Genomic DNA, 19,738 nt, shown 5'->3' with positions numbered 1-19,738 from the left:
GTGTGATACTGTCTGCTGAGCTGATGTATCCAATCCTGGCATGTGTGATACTGTCTGTTGTGTATCTAATCCTATCATGTGTGACAGTCTGCTGAGCTGCCGTATCTAATCCTATCATGTGTGATTCTGTCTGTTGAGTTGTGTATCTAATCCTATCGTGTGACAGTCTGCTGAGCTGCTGTATCTAATCCTATCATGTGTGATACTGTCTGTTGAGTTGTGTATCTAATCCTATCCTGTGTGATACTGACTGCTGTATCTAATCCGATCATGTGTGATACTGTCTGTTGTGTTGTGTATCTAATCCTATCATGTGTGACACAGTCTGCTGAGCTGCTGTATCTAATCCTATCATGTGTGATACTGTCTGTTGAGTTGTGTATCTAATCCTATCATGTGTGACACAGTCTGCTGAGCTGCTGTATCTAATCTTATCATGTGTGATACTGTCTGCTGAGCTGCTGTATCTAATCTTATCATGTGTGATACTGTCTGTTGTGTATCTAATCCTATCATGTGTGACACAGTCTGCTGAGCTGCTGTATCTAATCCTATCATGTGTGATTCTGTCTGTTGAGCTGTGTATCTAATCCTATCCTGTGTGATACTGTCTGCTGAGCTGTGTATCTAATCCTATCCTGTGTGATACTGTCTGCTGAGCTGCTGTATCTAATCCTATCATGTGTGATACTGTCTGTTGAGTTGTGTATCTAATCCTATCCTGTGTGATACTGACTGCTGTATCTAATCCGATCATGTGTGATACTGTCTGTTGAGTTGTGTATCTAATCCTATCATGTGTGACACAGTCCGCTGAGCTGCTGTATCTAATCTTATCATGTGTGATACTGTCTGCTGAGCTGCTGTATCTAATCTTATCATGTGTGATACTGTCTGCTGAGCTGATGTATCCAATCCTGGCATGTGTGATACTGTCTGTTGTGTATCTAATCCTATCATGTGTGACACAGTCTGCTGAGCTGTGTATCTAATCCTATCATGTGTGATTCTGTCTGTTGAGTTGTGTATTTAATCCTAGCATGTGTGATACTGTCTGTTGAGTTGTGTATCTAATCCTATCCTGTGTGATACGGTCTGCTGAGCTGTGTATCTCATCCTATCATGTGTGATACTGTCTGTTGAGTTGTGTATCTAATCCTATCATGTGTGATACTGTCTGCTGAGCTGCTGTATCTAATCCTATCATGTGTGATTCTGTATGTTGAGTTGTGTATCTAATCCTATCCTGTGTGATACTGTCTGCTGAGCCGTGTATCTAATCCTATCATGTATGATACTGTCTGCTGAGCTGCTGTATCTAATCCTATCATGTGTGATTCTGTCTGTTGAGTTGTGTATCTAATCCTATTCTGTGTGATACTGTCTGCTGAGCCGTGTATCTAATCCTATCATGTGTGATACTGTCTGCTGAGCTGCTGTATCTAATCCTATCATGTGTGATTCTGTCTGTTGAGTTGTGTATCTAATCCTATCATGTGTGATTCTGTCTGTTGAGTTGTGTATCTAAGCCCATCATGTGTGACACAGTCTCATACAGTCCCATTATTAAAGTAGAGACGCCTCTGTCTGTGATGGCGGACTCGGGGGATGAGGGGTAAACGGTTACAACCCAAGACCAACGAGAAAGATTCCATGACGCTGAGCGTTTCCACGGCAACATCAGAGACAGGAAGTCGGCATGGAGGCCTCTTCCTTTTTTATGTGGCTGTAAAGATAAGGCCAATAAAAGCCTCACGAAGATGGAGTCCTCCACCCAATGTTACTGAATCACAGTGCGCTACTAAGCTGGTGTATCTAAGCATGTCATGTATGATACTGTCTGCTGAGCTATGTATCTAATCCTATCCGGTGTGATACTGTGCTGCTGAGCCGGTGTATCTAAGCATGTCATGTATGATACTGTATGCTGAGCTGTGTATCTAATCCTATCATGTGTGATACGGTCTGCTGAGCCGGTGTATCTAATCCTATCATGTATGATACTGTGTTGCTGAGCCGGTGTATCTAGGTCTATCATGTGTGGTACTGTCTGCTGAGCTGTGTATCTAATCCTATCATGTGCAATACTGTTTGCCGAGTCGTTGTATCTAATCCTATCATGTGTAACACTGTCTGCTGAGCTGTGTATCTAATTCTATTATGAGTGATACTGTCTGCTGAGCCAGTGTATCTAAGCTATCATGTATGATACAGTCTAATGAATGGGTGTATCTAAGCTTCTCATGTGTGATATTGTCTGCTGAGCTGGTGTATCTAAGGCTACCATGTATGATACAGTCTGCTGAGCTGGTGTATCTAAACCTACCATGTATGATACAGTCTAATGGGCAGGTGTATCTAAGCCTCTCATGTGTGATACCGTCTGCGAAGTCAGTGTATCTAAGCCTCTAGCGATACTGCCTCAGAGACCCCTGTACTTTGGCCGTGGTGTTTTGTATGACTGTAGTAAAGGCTGTAATCATCGACAACATGGAGATTACGACTCGATAACAGATTGTAACGCAGCCTAGATTGGGCACTCTGCGGAGAACGTCTCGGTTGCCGTGGTAACGTCATAAACGTTCCATTTCTTCAGAATGTGTTCTGGTCCGGTCTGTCTCCCGCGTTCTTCTCGCTGACACATTCCAGAATCTTCTCTCAGATTTTGTCCGTCTTCCAACTCATTCCAACATCTGCTCCTACTTAAACATTAATTTGTCCAGATCCGCGGTGGGCATGGACGGGCGCGGACGCTGGCACATTACCCACATCCTGCTGACATTGGCTAATAGTGGCCTTGTCTGAGAAACAGAACGACCATGAAAAGCCTCATTATCTGCCGGTAATAGTGTAATTACTCAGGGACGCCGACCATCCCCAGTAAACACCAGTCCTTGCGTCGTGCCCTTCTGCTAAGTTGTTAAAAATTCAGCCTTTTTTTTACTTCGTTCTGGTTCGGGAAAGCTGGGTGATCACCAATATGGCCGTCATAACAGATTGCACAGGGGTTGCAACCCAGCTTTTCCAGATGCCTGAATGGCAAACCTGCCCGCTTATGCAGTGACGTGGGCATATGTATGTATCACTGCATGTACAGGCAGATTTGTTGCATTGCATAAACTGGCACCAGTGGGCATCATTTTAGCCAATTGGCGCACACTGTGCAATGTCCGGTCCTGGCACACATGGACTACTTTTGTGAGAATTTGCAGGAGCGTGTTTTAGGTGTGTAAATAAGGCTCGGCAGGCGTGACCTGTGTAGCGTGCCCGTCACAAGGACACAATTTTATGAGGGAAAAAAAGTGAAGTATCAATAATTAAATGGCCGTTATTCCAGAGCAGGTACCAGAAGACAGGTTTACCCCTGCTGTGTGTGATCCCGCAAGACAGAGGGGTGTATGTATGTATGAGAGTGTATATATATATATATATTTGAGTAGGTGTGTGGGGATGTATATATGTATGATGGATGTATGAGTAGGTGTGTGGGTATGTATGTATGCATGTATGTATCTATCTGTAGGTGTGTGGATGTATATAGGTGTGTGGGTGTATATAGGTGTGTGGGTGTATATAGGTGTGTGAATGTATATATGTATGTATGTGTAGGTGTGTGGATGTATGTGTAGGTGTGTGGATGTATGTATGTATGTGTAGGTGTGTGGATGTATGTGCAGGTGTGTGGATGTATGTATGGTTAGGTGTGTGTGGATGTATGTGTAGGTGTGTGGATGTATATATGTATGTGTAGGTGTGTGGATGTATGTGTGTAGGTGTGTGGATGTATGTGTGTAGGTGTGTGGATGTATGTGTGTAGGTGTGTGGATGTATATATGTATGCATGTGTAGGTGTGTGGATGGATGTATGTGTAGGTGTGTGGATGTATATATGTATGTGTAGGTGTGTGGATGTATGTGTAGGTGTGTGGATGTATGTATGGTTAGGTGTGTGTGGATGTATGTGTAGGTGTGTGGATGTATATATGTATGTGTAGGTGTGTGGATGTATGGTTAGGTGTGTGTGGATGTATGTGTAGGTGTGTGGATGTATGGTTAGGTGTGTGTGGATGTATAGTATGTATGAGTAGGTGTGTGTGGCTGTTTGCGTATGTGTATGTATGAGTAGGTGTATGTGTATGTATGTATGAGTAGGTGTATGTGTATGTATATTATGTATGAGTAGGGGTGTGTGCATGTATATTATGTATGAGTAGGGGTGTGTGCATGTATATTATGTATGAGTAGGGGTGTGTGCATGTATATTATGTATGAGTAGGGGTGTGTGCATGTATATTATGTATGAGTAGGGGTGTGTGCATGTATATTATGTATGAGTAGGGGTGTGTGCATGTATATATTTATGTATATATGTATGAGTAGGTGTGTATGGATGTAGTGTGGATGTATATGTATGAGTAGGTGTGTGGATGTATATATGTAGGTATGTAGATTATGTATGTATGCGTAGGTGTGTGTGGATGTATGTATATATATGAGTAGGTGTGTGTGGATGTATATATATATATATATATATGAGTAGGTGTGGATGTGTATATATATATATATATATATATATATATATGTAGGTGTGTGTGGATGTATATATATATGAGTAGGTGTGTGTGGATGTATATATATGAGTAGGTGTGTGTGGATGTATATATATATATATGAGTAGGTGTGTGTGGATGTATATATATATATGAGTAGGTGTGTGTGGATGTATATATATATATGAGTAGGTGTGTGTGGATGTATATATATGAGTAGGTGTGTGTGGATGTATATATATATATGAGTAGGTGTGTGTGGATGTATATATATATATGAGTAGGTGTGTGTGGATGTATATATATATATATATATATATATCTCACATCTATCTATCTCATATCTATCTCTCTCATATCTATCTCACATCTATCTCACATCTATCTATCTATCTCATATCTATGTCTCTCATATCTATCTATCTATCTATCTATCTATCTATCTCATATCTATCTATCTCATATCTATCTATCTCATATCTATCTATCTCATATCTATCTATCTCATATCTATCTATCTCATATCTATCTATCTCATATCTATCTATCTCATATCTATCTATCTCATATCTATCTATCTCATATCTATCTATCTCATATCTATCTATCTCATATCTATCTCATATCTCTCTCATATCTCTCTCATATCTATCTCATATCTATCTATCTCTCTCATATCTCTCTCATATCTCTCTCATATCTCTCTCATATCTCTCTCATATCTCTCTCATATCTCTCTCATATCTCTCTCATATCTCTCTCATATCTCTCTCATATCTCTCTCATATCTCTCTCATATCTCTCTCATATCTCTCTCATATCTCTCTATCTAATATCTATCTATCTATGAGTAGGTGTGTGTGTGGATATTTGCGTATGTATATATGTGTATGATTCCACTATTTATAAAATCCTGCGCCCATTATTGGTGGACAGATAGAATGTATTTTTATAGACCAGTGAGATCTATTACTAGGAGACAGTTGGCTGCCTGGCAGAGAGGGATAGTGGAGGCCTCGTGATGGCTTCCTGGCAGAGAGGGATAGTGGAGGCCTCGTGATGGCTGCCTGGCAGAGAGGGATAGTGGAGGCCTCGTGATGGCTGCCTGGCAGAGAGGGATAGTGGAGGCCTCGTGATGGCTGCCTGGCAGAGAGGGATAGTGGAGGCCTCGTGATGGCTGCCTGGCAGAGAGGGATAGTGGAGGCCTCGTGATGGCTGCCTGGCAGAGAGGGATAGTGGAGGCCTCGTGATGGCTGCCTGGCAGAGAGGGATAGTGGAGGCCTCGTGATGGCTGCTGAGGACGGAGCCTTGGCTCACAGGTCTACAGAATAAACGTTGCGGCCCAAACGGGGACAATTCATCGGGGGTTGGAGGAATAATGAGGCTTAATAGGAAAACTGCTGAGGCGACAGCGATGCCAGATGGCAGTCAATATGCTGCGGCTTTTGGGCGTCCGCTGCAAACAATATGCGCCTTCGAAATCTCAATTAGCCTGAGAACGTTAATTAATTATTACAATGGTGACAAGATAGAACTTAAGAAGTGACTAATTTACACCATGAATGGCCATCTGCTGCCTCCTGGACCGGGGGCGACCTGTCTGTAGGACGTGCCGCAATATCGGGAGTTGTTGCCCTGCGGCAGCCATTGTGGTGAGTCATGTGACGAAAGCTGCCATGTTATCAAAGTCTTAAAGGGACACTAAACCTGAGGCCCATCTTCCCTCCAGTTCCTACTACTGTTCTCTGTTATCAGTCATTTGAGACTGGGTGGCAGACAAACATATCTTATCGAGATTTTCTCAACAAAATTCATATATGTGGACAGGGGATGCTGGGAGTTGTAGTTTTAGACTCTTAAGCTGTTATGGCTGGTAATCCATGCTGGGATTTGTGCTTCCCCTAGAGCTGGCCGGCTGCAGGCTGCCTAAGCTGTCATTTAAAGGGCCCTACAATGAAAAGGTTAAAAATCGATCCCCTCCTTGCAGCCAAATTCGGCACGTTCATCTCCCCAGACTGTCAGCTCCTCGCTGACGTGATGTATATAGATAATCTGACACATCATCACGTCGTGCCGAGCGTCTCCAGGCAAGCCGGATTATTTATAGACCTTATTTCCCAAAATATTTACTGGCGGCAGGAGGGTGAAATATTATTTCGGAAAAAAAACAACTCAAAATGATATTTCATGATTTCTGTTTCATAAAGGGCAACTCCATGGCGCTTAAAGGATTTTTCCAGGACTGTAATATAGGTTTAGTCTTCGGATAGGCTATCAATATCTGATCAGTGGGGGTCTGACTCCTGGCACTGCTGAATGGGACTATTAGCTGCAGTACCAGGCAAAGCCACAACCAAATGTACGGCGCTGTGCCTGAGTAAACAATGAAAGGAAGGCGGCCTTTTCATTCTGCTGATTGGCGGGGTTGCCGGGAGTCGGCCCACCACTGATCAGATATCATTGGCCTATCCTAAGGGTGGGCCATCAATATTACAGTCCTGGAAAACACCTCTAACATTAGGAACTTCGATAGGTTCCGACCGTTGCCTAGCAACAGATGAAGCAGGGAGCTGGGTGACAACCTCAACGGACACTATTTCAGCTCCCATGCGGGTAGTCACCCAGCTTTCCTGGACCTCAAAGACAATTCGTTCTAGTTGGCATCAGAGGAGATAGCCCTGCATAACTAGGCAGATTTACCATTCAGGGTTCTCGTAAAGCCGTGTGATAACACCTGTGATAGCCGTCACCCAGCTTTCCCAGAAACAGATATAAATAAAAATCCTGTTAGCAGAATATTTACCGGGGATTTTTATTTTGTGGGCTCCGTGGCCCCGGCTTGTGCAGTTTCGGGCTTTTCTACGCCCGGATGATTAGTGAAGAAGTGAATGATGGGAAAATAATAAGCGGGTCGAGTCCGTGATGAATCCCAGCTGGAGGCGGCCGCTCTGGGTAAATGTTTACTGAGCTCTGCGAGGGGAACACTGATTTACTGGGAAATGATAAGACTTGGATGGAAACTCTGTGACACCTGCGACGGGCGAGAAGATAAAACAGAGCGGCGACACAATGCAGCGAGCTTTCCGAAAACGCCGTCCACCATTACATTATGTTACTTTCTCGTGTTCTCTGTTCCATGAATCCTGCACTCATTTTTTTTTTCCTCACTAGACAAAAAAAGGTTTAGTCTTAAGCTCTCTCCTTGCTGTCAGTGAATGGAAACATTCAATCACTACTTTCACCGTTTTGATAATATTCAAGTGGCACAGCTGCAGGACACGTTACAATGTATCTCAGAAGTTGGAAATTATCAAGACGGGTTTTTAGCCTCTGGGGGTGAACAATGGTGTTCTTATTCCCTGACAGCAAGACAAGGTCTTGAAAGCGATGACGAATTGATACACAAAGTAGATTAGAAAGTTGCAGAACTTTTTACACAAAATAATAAACGTCTGAAAATACGGAGCTGTTTGCAAGGAAAAAACGGCTCCTGTTTTTTAGAAGTTTTTTAAACAAAGTCGCGTTTTTCGCTGTGTTTTTTACGGCCGTTTTTGGAGCGGTTTTTCCTATAAAGTCTATGAAAAACGGCTCTGATAACGACTCAAGAATAAACATGCACTTTTTCGCGGCCGTTTTTTTGCGCATCCGTTTAGAAAAACGGACGCGTAAAAAACGCTCCGTTGGAACAGAACGCCGTATTTCCCATTGAAATCAATGGCCAGATGTTTGGAGGCGTTTTGCTTCCGATTTGTCAGCCGTTTTTCAGGATGTTTGCGGGCCGAAAAATGGCGGAAAACACTGCGTGTGCACATACCCCAATGCGACCAAATTAACATGATAATCGCACTCCAATAGCAGTAAATGGTACTTGGCGTTTCGAATCACATGACACCAGTGCACGGTAATGTCGCTGTATTGTCTCGCGCTAAACACGAAACATTTTCCTAAATGGCTAGGGAATAAAACAAGTATGGCGGCCAAGCTCTTATCAACCAATTGGAATTCAGCTTTCATTTTCTCAACTGGAAAAAAGGACTACGGAATCTGATTGGTTACATCAAAGATTGCTCTACTGTGTGCTTGTTGCCCATAGCAACCAGCCTGAAAATGAAATCTAGAACATGATGGGGATTGCAGCAGTCTGGTTGCTATGGGCAACACTTCCCCATCCACTGTTGTCTTCAATAAACTTTATTTATAATCTACAATGTGACCATATTGATGGAGACCTGCCTGGTGACGACTCTAGTTTAACCCCTTCCTGCCACAGCCATTTTTTGTTTTCTCATTTATTTAATGTTTTTTCTTCCCAGAACTTTTCAATTTTTACGTCGACACAGCCGTACGAGGGCCTGTTTTTTTGCAGGACAAGTTGTCGTTTTTAATGTTATAGTACCGCATAATGTACTGGGGGAACAGGAAAAAATTATTTGTGGGGTGGAAAAAAAAAAAAAAAGCCGCGATACCTCCATTGTTTTTTTGAGTTTAGTCTTTACGGGGTTCCCCGTGCGGTAATAACGACATGTTAACTTTAGGCCGTGGGTCAATAGGATTCCGCCAATACCAAATTGATATACGTTTTTTTGCAGGGCGAGCTGTAGATGCCGATAAAGTTATCCTGAATTTCGAGCTCCGCTCCGGCATGACCTTTTCGGAAAGATTCAACCGCCTGAAATTTTGAGAATGTCAACATTTGCAGAACCTTCGCCGCTCATCAGCTCAAATGCAATAACGTGGAGTCGAAGGACTCGGAGCGTCATATTATAATGACATTATTTTTAAGTGTCCTTTTTTGTAAGTCAATAGGTCCCCCCAACCCTGCTCCTCCCCCGCCTTCTACGCACGACGCCGCCGTTCTACACGTTTACAGCCCGGAATAATTCACCTACTCATGGTAATTCCCACTTAGACAATGCAGGACTGTCAGCGTTACTACGGTAACACACGGGAACTGTCATGTTGTCACCAATCTTAGCGTCATACCTCAAGTCGTGCCACCCCATGTAAAAAACAAAAAAACTGTTTAACTCCATCCCTGCTGGAGCAGAACTCTCCCGACGGTTTAACATGGGAACGAAAATGTATAAATATAAGTCTCGGAGTCGTCGTCTTCCTCCGTCAAATTTTATTTTAGGTGATATCTGGTATCTTAGGGTTATCTGCTTCTCGGAAAGCTGGGTGACCACTAATACGGACACTATTCTAGCTTTCCAGGGTGGTCACACAGCTTTCCCAGAGTGCTGATTGCCTAGTTATGCATTGGGAAGGGAGCGGGGGATTTAGTGGATTGGCCTTTCAGTGATCTAGGAAAGCTGGGTGCCCACGGTTGTCATCAAGCTTTCCTAGGAACAGACCGACCATGGATGTCCCAAAGTCTGTCTAGGGATAGAGTAACGTTTTCTATATGTTCTGCGTTAGTTCTGGCCGCCATCTTGCTTTTTTTGCTGACATTTCTATATAAAGCTCCCTTAGATTTGGGGACTAATTGTTCCGCTTTCAGAGCGCCGGAGACCGCACGTGTGTCGTCTCCTCGCAATACAGCTCCAGCGTCTGTCTATAAATATATCACACCGGCTGTAATGAGAAGCCGGGATGTAAGCGTGACGAGACGGATCAAGTCATACTCGAGGTGTGAGGAGAAATCAGAGTGTACTCCGCGCCAGGCCGCACATGAGGAGGTGTAGTGTGAGCGGCTGGATATGGCGGGGTATGTAAACAGAGGGTCCCAGACCCCCCATCAAATTGTCATTTATATCGGTTTCTGGAAAAGCTGGGTGACAGTCAATATGGCCGCCGATATAGCTGTCATATGGGTTGTGACCATTCGTCCGAGCAGTAGAGTATAAAGAGGCGCGCTTAACAAAATGTGCGCATTGTTTTTTACCTTATGCCCTGCCCATTTGTATAGGATGCACCCCAACCTACGGCACGTCCCCAGACCCTCTAAAACGTACACAGACTATGGAACGCCCTACCCTAAGATGTAGTAATGGCAGATACTGGACTGTAAACCAGCAATGAATGACGTATCATTAATCTGGGAAAGGTTGGACTTGATGGAGAGGTGTCTTTTTTCAACCTACGTAGGGCACGATATGGCGGTTTTCTTAGGGTACTTAATGAATTCATTGTATGGCACTTTGTATTTGGGTACTGTATGGAATTATTATTTTGGTACTATATGGCAGTATTATTTGTGTACTGAATGGCTGCATTGTGTGACACGGTGTGGAAGTATAATTTGGCATTGTTTGGCAGTATAATTAGGGTACTGTACGGCATTATCCTTTATGTACTGTATGGCAGTATTATTTATATACTTTATGGCAATACTGTATGGCAGTATTTGGGTACCATATGGCAGTATTATTTGTGTACTATATGGCAGTATTCAGGTACTGTGTATGGCAGTATTGTTTGTGTACTGTATGGCAGTATTGTTTTTGTATTGTATAGCAGTATTATTCAGGTACTGTGTATGGCAGTATTATTTAGGTACGGTGTATGGCAGTATTGTTTGTGTATTGTATAGCAGTATTATTCAGGTACTGTGTATGGCAGTATTATTTGTGCACTGTATGGCAGTATTATTTGTGCACTGTGTATGGCAGTATTATTTGTGCACTGTGTATGGCAGTATTCAGGTACGGTGTATGGCAATATTGTTTGTGTACTGTATGGCAGTATTGTTTTTGTATTGTATAGCAGTATTATTCAGGTACTGTGTATGGCAGTATTATTCAGGTACTGTGTATGGCAGTATTATTCAGGTACTGTGTATGGCAGTATTATTCAGGTACTGTGTATGGCAGTATTAATCAGGTACTGTGTATGGCAGTATTATTCAGGTACTGTGTATGGCAGTATTATTCAGGTACTGTGTATGGCAGTATTATTCAGGTACTGTGTATGGCAGTATTATTCAGGTACTGTGTATGGCAGTATTAATCAGGTACTGTGTATGGCAGTATTATTCAGGTACTGTGTATGGCAGTATTAATCAGGTACTGTGTATGGCAGTATTAATCAGGTACTGTGTATGGCAGTATTAATCAGGTACTGTGTATGGCAGTATTAATCAGGTACTGTGTATGGCAGTATTAATCAGGTACTGTGTATGGCAGTATTATTCAGGTACTGTGTATGGCAGTATTAATCAGGTACTGTGTATGGCAGTATTAATCAGGTACTGTGTATGGCAGTATTAATCAGGTACTGTGTATGGCAGTATTAATCAGGTACTGTGTATGGCAGTATTATTCAGGTACTGTGTATGGCAGTATTATTCAGGTACTGTGTATGGCAGTATTAATCAGGTACTGTGTATGGCAGTATTAATCAGGTACTGTGTATGGCAGTATTAATCAGGTACTGTGTATGGCAGTATTATTCAGGTACTGTGTATGGCAGTATTAATCAGGTACTGTGTATGGCAGTATTATTCAGGTACTGTGTATGGCAGTATTAATCAGGTACTGTGTATGGCAGTATTATTTGTGCACTGTATGGCAGTATTATTTGTGCACTGTATGGCAGTATTATTTGTGCACTGTATGGCAGTATTATTTAGGTACTGGGTATGGCAGTATTATATGGAAGTCCACATGTGGGAATCCCCACTGATCCCTAGACAGTACAGTCACACTCCGTTACAGTGAATGGGAGATCTACAAATTTCAAGGAGAGAAGTAATAACTGGAGGAGCCAAGAAAAATGAGGAGATTAGGAGACAATAAAAGACCCAGAGAAACCTGAGAAGTTCTTATCCCAGACACCCGGCCACTTCATCACTCTTACCAAGAAATTCCTTATAAAACTGGAGCTCACCTCATCGGTGGTCAGAGGCATGCAGATCCGGTACTCCTTCACCAGCATCCTGACCTCACCGCCTCAAGTCACCTCCGGAGACAAATCTATGGGAGACAAGGACAAGAATCACGACGTGTCGCTCATATACAGCTACACGAACTGCAGCAGGTCGCTGTATCCAAGAGTGTCTCGTGTGATACGGTCTGCTGATCCGGTGTATCTAAGCCTCTCATGTGTGATACTGTCTGCTGAACCGGTGTATCTAATCCTATCATGTGTGATACTGTCTGCTGAGCTGTGTATCTAATCCTATCATGTGTGATACAGACTGCTGACCCGGTGTATCTAATCCTATCATGTGTGATACTGAACCGTGTATCTAATCCTATCATGTGTGATACTGAACCGTGTATCTAATCCTATCATGTGTGATACTGAACCGTGTATCTAATCCTATCATGTGTGATATAGTCTGCTGAACTGGCGTATCTAAGCCTCTCATGATTGACTATTGTCCACGATCTCTGCTCCTTCCATGTAACGGATCAGATAAAGGAATCAATGAGGTCCCGGCAGTGGATGACTCATGGGTTGACTCATTCTAGGAAGACCGTGATCGTGATACTGTGTGCTAGATTATAATCTGGACGGCCCAAATCTCAACCCTCCATGGAAGGTTTCATCATCATTATGACCTAAGCAAGCAACGCAGCTAAAAGTAGATCCTTATTTATCTACACCTGAAGATCTGTCATGGGCCAAAAACATGGCGCATGCTACTATCTTCGAATGAAACAAACCTTTCAGACAGCTGCTCGTAAAAGACACTGGGCAGATATAAGTGCCCTCATAATACAGCCATATATACAGTACCTATATAATAGTGCCATACAATGAGCACATAAGTAGCCAAAAAACAAAACACCCTACAACATCAAATAACATAATGTGCCCACATAATACAGCCACACAGTGCCCACATAATACAGCCATACAGTGCCTACATAATACAGCCACACAGTGCCCACATAATACAGCCATACAGTGCCTACATAATACAGCCACACAGTGCCCACATGACAGTAACATATTATAATATATAACAATTTCTTTAATACATAATACAGCCATACAGTGACCACTAAATATAGCCATTTAGTGCCCACATAATACAGTAATCACATAACACAGCCATTCAGTGACCGCATAATACAGCCGCAGTGCCCACTTACTGCAGCCATACAGCGCCCACATACTACAGCCATACAGCGGCCACATAATACAGCCATACAGCGGCCACATAATACAGCCATACAGTGGCCACATAACACAGCCATACAGTGGCCACATAATACAGCCATACAGTGGCCACATAATACAGCCATACAGAGGCCACATAATACAGCCATACAGTGGCCACATAATACTGCCATACAGTGCCCACATAATACAGCCATACAGAGGCCACATAATACAGCCATACAGCGGCCACATAATACAGCCATACAGCGGCCACATAATACAGCCATACAGCGGCCACATAATACTGCCATACAGAGGCCACATAATACAGCCATACAGTGGCCACATAATACAGCCATACAGCGGCCACATAATACAGCCATACAGCCATACAGCGGCCACATAATACAGCCATACAGCGGCCACATAATACAGCCATACAGCGGCCACATAACACAGCCATACAGTGGCCACATAATACAGCCATACAGCGGCCACATAACAGTAAAGTATAATATATAACAATTTCTATAATCTGGCACTTTGAAAATTGATTTCATATTAGCATTTTATATGTATTTGTCTTACTGAAGATTTTCTACCTTAATTTACTTTGATAATCCACAATGACTGATAATCCGGCACCAATCAGATCCTTATATTAAAATTGGATTAAAGGAATGTTAGTGTTTAATTTAGAAGCTCATTACATGTAGAGGGTAATTTAGTAGCTCAGGCACAATATGAGATGATGCCAATAAATTATTTTTTTTATAACTTGATCGCAGTGAATATTAAAAACTGCAAAATATTCCAAAGATCCTGACCTACATTGGAGAAGATGCTGAAAGAATTCACTTGGGCTTCTAATAGAGCAGGAAGGTAATAGGTGTAAAGTCTTAGCGACTAAATGTCCCCATATAAAATCCTGATGAATCGGGAACGAGGACGAAGGTGAACTATTAATGTAGAAGCGGATAATAAACAGCGGGATACAATGTATATTATATAATAACATATAAGTCACCTCCCAGAGAACCATAGGAACGTAATAAACTATAATACCCCTATATACAAAAATATAACTACTATAATACTGCCCCTATATACAAAAATATAACTACTATAATACTGCCCCCTATATACAAGAATATAACTACTATAATACTGCTCCTATATACAAGAATATAACTACTATAATACTGCCCCCTATATACAAGAATATAGCTACTATAATACTGCCCCCTATATACAAGAATATAACTACTATAATACTGCCCCTATATACAAAAATATAACTACTATAATACTGCCCCTATATACAAAAATATAACTACTATAATACTGCCCCTATATACAAAAATATAACTACTATAATACTGCCCCCTATATACAAGAATATAACTACTATAATACTGCTCCTATATACAAGAATATAACTACTATAATACTGCCCCCTATATACAAGAATATATCTACTATAATACTGCCCCTATATACAAAAATATAACTACTATAATACTGCCCCTATATACAAGAATATAACTACTATAATACTGCCCCTATATACAAGAATATAACTACTATAATACTGCCCCCTATATACAAGAATGTAACTACTATAATACTGCCCCTATATACAAAAATATAACTACTATAATACTGCCCCCTATATACAAAAATATAACTACTATAATACTGCCCCTATATACAAAAATATAACTACTATAATACTGCCCCTATATACAAAAATATAACTACTATAATACTGCCCCCTATATACAAGAATATAACTACTATAATACTGCTCCTATATACAAGAATATAGCTACTATAATACTGCCCCCTATATACAAGAATATATCTACTATAATACTGCCCCTATATACAAAAATATAACTACTATAATACTGCCCCTATATACAAAAATATAACTACTATAATACTGCCCCCTATATACAAGAATATAACTACTATAATACTGCCTCCTATATACAAGAATATAACTACTATAATACTGCCCCCTATATACAAGAATATATCTACTATAATACTGCCCCTATATACAAAAATATAACTACTATAATACTGCCCCTATATACAAAAATATAACTACTATAATACTGCCCCCTATATACAAGAATATAACTACTATAATACTGCCCCCTATATACAAGAATATAACTACTATAATACTGCCCCTATGTACAAGAATATAACTACTATAATACTGCCCCCTGTATACAAAAATATAACTACTATAATACTGCTCCCTATATACAAAAATATAACTACTATAATACTGCTCCCTATATACAAGAATATAACCACTATAATACTGCCTCCTATATACAAGAATATAACTACTATAATACTGCCCCTATATACAAGAATATAACTACTATAATATTGCCCCCTATATACAAGAATATAACTACTATAATACTGCTCCTATATACAAGAATATAACTACTATAATACTGCTCCTATATACAAGAATATAACTACTATAATACTGCTCCCTATATACAAGAATAGAACTACTATAATACTGCCTCCTATATACAAGAATATAACTACTATAATACTGCCCCTATATACAAGAATATAACTACTATAATACTGCCCCTATATACAAGAATATAACTACTATAATACTGCCTCCTATATACAAGAATATAACTACTATAATACTGCCCCCTATATACAAGAATATAACTACTATAATACTGCCCCTATATACAAGAATATAACTACTATAATACTGCCCCCTATATACAAGAATATAACTACTATAATACTGCCCCTATATACAAGAATATAACAACTATAATACTGCCCCTATATACAAGAATATAACAACTATAATACTGCCCCTATATACAAGAATAGAACTACTATAATACTGCCCCTATATACAAGAATATAACTACTATAATACTGCCTCCTATATACAAGAATATAACTACTATAATACTGCCCCTATATACAAGAATATAACTACTATAATACTGCCTCCTATATACAAGAATATAACTACTATAATACTGCCCCTATATACAAGAATATAACTACTATAATACTGCTCCCTATATACAAGAATATAACTACTATAGTACTGCCCCCTATATACAAGAATATAACTACTATAATACTGCCCTCTATATACAAGAATATAACTACTATAATACTGCTCCTATATACAAGAATATAACTACTATAATACTGCCCCTATATACAAGAATATAACTACTATAATACTGCTCCTATATACAAGAATATAACTACTATAATACTGCCCCTATATACAAGAATATAACTACTATAATACTGCCCCTATATACAAGAATATAACTACTATAATACTGCTCCTATATACAAGAATATAACTACTATAATACCGCCCCTATATACAAGAATATAACTACTATAATACCGCCCCTATATACAAGAATATAACTACTATAATACCGCTCCTATATACAGGAATATAACTACTATAATACCGCTCCTATATACAAGAATATAACTACTATAATACCGCCCCTATATACAAGAATATAACTACTATAATACCGCCCCTATATACAAGAATATAACTACTATAATACCGCCCCTATATACAAGAATATAACTACTATAATACCGCTCCTATATACAAGAATATAACTACTATAATACTGCCCCTATATACAAGAATATAACTACTATAATACTGCCCCTATATACAAGAATATAACTACTATAATACTGCTCCTATATACAAGAATATAACTACTATAATACTGCTCCCTATATACAAGAATATAACTACTATAATACTGCCTCCTATATACAAGAATATAACTACTATAATACTGCCCCTATATACAAGAATATAACTACTATAATACTGCTCCTATATACAAGAATATAACTACTATAATACTGCTCCCTATATACAAGAATATAACTACTATAATACTGCCTCCTATATACAAGAATATAACTACTATAATACTGCTCCTATATACAAGAATATAACTACTATAATACTGCCTCTATATACAAGAATATAACTACTATAATACTGCTCCTATATACAAGAATATAACTACTATAATACTGCTCCTATATACAAGAATATAACTACTATAATACTGCCCCTATATACAAGAATATAACTACTATAATACTGCCCCTATATACAAGAATATAACTACTATAATACTGCCCCCTATATACAAGAATATAACTACTATAATACTGCCCCTATATACAAGAATATAACTACTATAATACTGCCCCCTATATACAAGAATATAACTACTATAATACTGCCCCTGTATACAAGAATATAACTACTATAATACTGCCCCTATATACAAGAATATAACTACTATAATACTGCCCCCTATATACAAGAATATAACTACTATAATACTGCCTCCTATATACAAGAATATAACTACTATAATACTGCCCCTATATACAAGAATATAACTACTATAATACTGCCCCTATATACAAGAATATAACTACTATAATACTGCCCCCTATATACAAGAATATAACTACTATAATACTGCCCCCTATATACAAGAATATAACTACTATAATACTGCTCCCTATATACAAGAATATAACTACTATAATACTGCCCCTATATACAAGAATATAACTACTATAATACTGCCCCTATATACAAGAATATAACTACTATAATACTGCTCCTATATACAAGAATATAACTACTATAATACTGCCCCCTATATACAAGAATATAACTACTATAATACTGCTCCCTATATACAAGAATATAACTACTATATTACTGCCTCCTATATACAAGAATATAACTACTATAATACTGCCCCTATATACAAGAATATAACTACTATAATACTGCTCCTATATACAAGAATATAACTGCTATAATACTGCCCCCTATATACAAGAATATAAGTACTATAATACTGCTCCTATATACAAGAATATAACTACTATAATACTGCCTCCTATATACAAGAATATAACTACTATAATACTGCCCCTATATACAAGAATATAACTACTATAATACTGCCCCTATATACAATAATATAACTACTATATTACTGCCCCCTATATACAAGAATATAACTACTATAATACTGCTCCTATATACAAGAATATAACGACTATAATACTGCTCCTATATACAAGAATATAACTACTATAATACTGCCCCCTATATACAAGAATATAACTACTATAATACTGCTCCCTATATACAAGAATATAACTACTATATTACTGCTCCCTATATACAAGAATATAACTACTATAATACTGCCCCTATATACAAGAATCTAACTACTATAATACTGCCCCCTATATACAAGAATATAACTACTATAATGCTGCCCCCTTGTACTTGTGGTAAGTTGTTATATTAGAAATCTTTCTATGTGTGCAGCATTTTGGGATGATCTATGATATAAGTGACGCTGTAGATTGATGCCCCCTCCTCCCGGTATCTTCCATCTGGTTCGTATTTATACCTCGTATGGCCGGCGGGTTGACGTCTCCGGTTGCTGTAATCTGTGTGGTTACCGGGATGATCACATGACAGCGACAATCATCAGCGCCATCACTCACTTTCCACTATGGTCTATGAGATTCTCTGATGTCTCTTCCTTCCTCCACCTTCTTTACATTATGTTTGTTCACAGCGGTCCCAAGAGCTTGCTCTCCAACGTCCTGCGACTATTCTGTTACAATTCCCCTCTGTCTTTGTACTTACGGTATTTGGCTAGGACGCCGGTAACGATAATCTGCACGTCTATGGTGATAATAGAATCGTCTCCGACCAATGGAAATCAACCAGAACATTTATCGGACCCTCCGATGATATTTCTACGTGTTCGTCCAATATCGCAACTATCATGACCCAGAAATCCCTGCGTCTTCCTCTTATGTCTAGAATCTATACATTCGTCCCGAGCGACAGAACTGGCCAACAACCCCTAACCCCCGACCATTTTCACGCAAGTTATCACCCAGCTTTTCCAGACCCAGAATGGTAAATAATTCATCATGACCATACACATGACTTACACCCCCGTCCACCCGGCTACTTCTCTCCTACTGCACTGCCTTTGTATGTGTCAGTCCTC

At 39.6% G+C, this 19,738-nt stretch overlaps 2 protein-coding genes across 2 annotated transcripts in view; one reads left to right on the top strand and one right to left on the bottom strand.

Moving 5' to 3' along the window:
* The window catches only part of LOC142656537 (nmrA-like family domain-containing protein 1), a 396,968-nt gene that overhangs the window by 195,165 nt on the left and 182,065 nt on the right, over positions 1–19,738 (top strand). The gene's annotated exons all lie outside the window — the stretch shown is intronic.
* LOC142655983 (cytoplasmic phosphatidylinositol transfer protein 1-like) overlaps positions 1–19,738 on the bottom strand; it is a 46,756-nt gene that overhangs the window by 26,213 nt on the left and 805 nt on the right. The window contains exon 2 of the mRNA XM_075830764.1: positions 12,378–12,463. Within this exon, the coding sequence (XP_075686879.1) occupies positions 12,378–12,425 (48 nt within the window). The 5' untranslated portion in view covers positions 12,426–12,463. The remainder of the gene's footprint in view (positions 1–12,377; positions 12,464–19,738) is intronic.

The sequence above is a fragment of the Rhinoderma darwinii genome, chromosome 6 (assembly GCF_050947455.1).
Source record: "Rhinoderma darwinii isolate aRhiDar2 chromosome 6, aRhiDar2.hap1, whole genome shotgun sequence".
Classification (NCBI taxonomy): domain Eukaryota; kingdom Metazoa; phylum Chordata; class Amphibia; order Anura; family Rhinodermatidae; genus Rhinoderma; species Rhinoderma darwinii.
The sequence above is the reverse complement of the archived record's forward strand: the minus strand, read 5'-3'. Positions and strand labels throughout refer to the sequence as shown.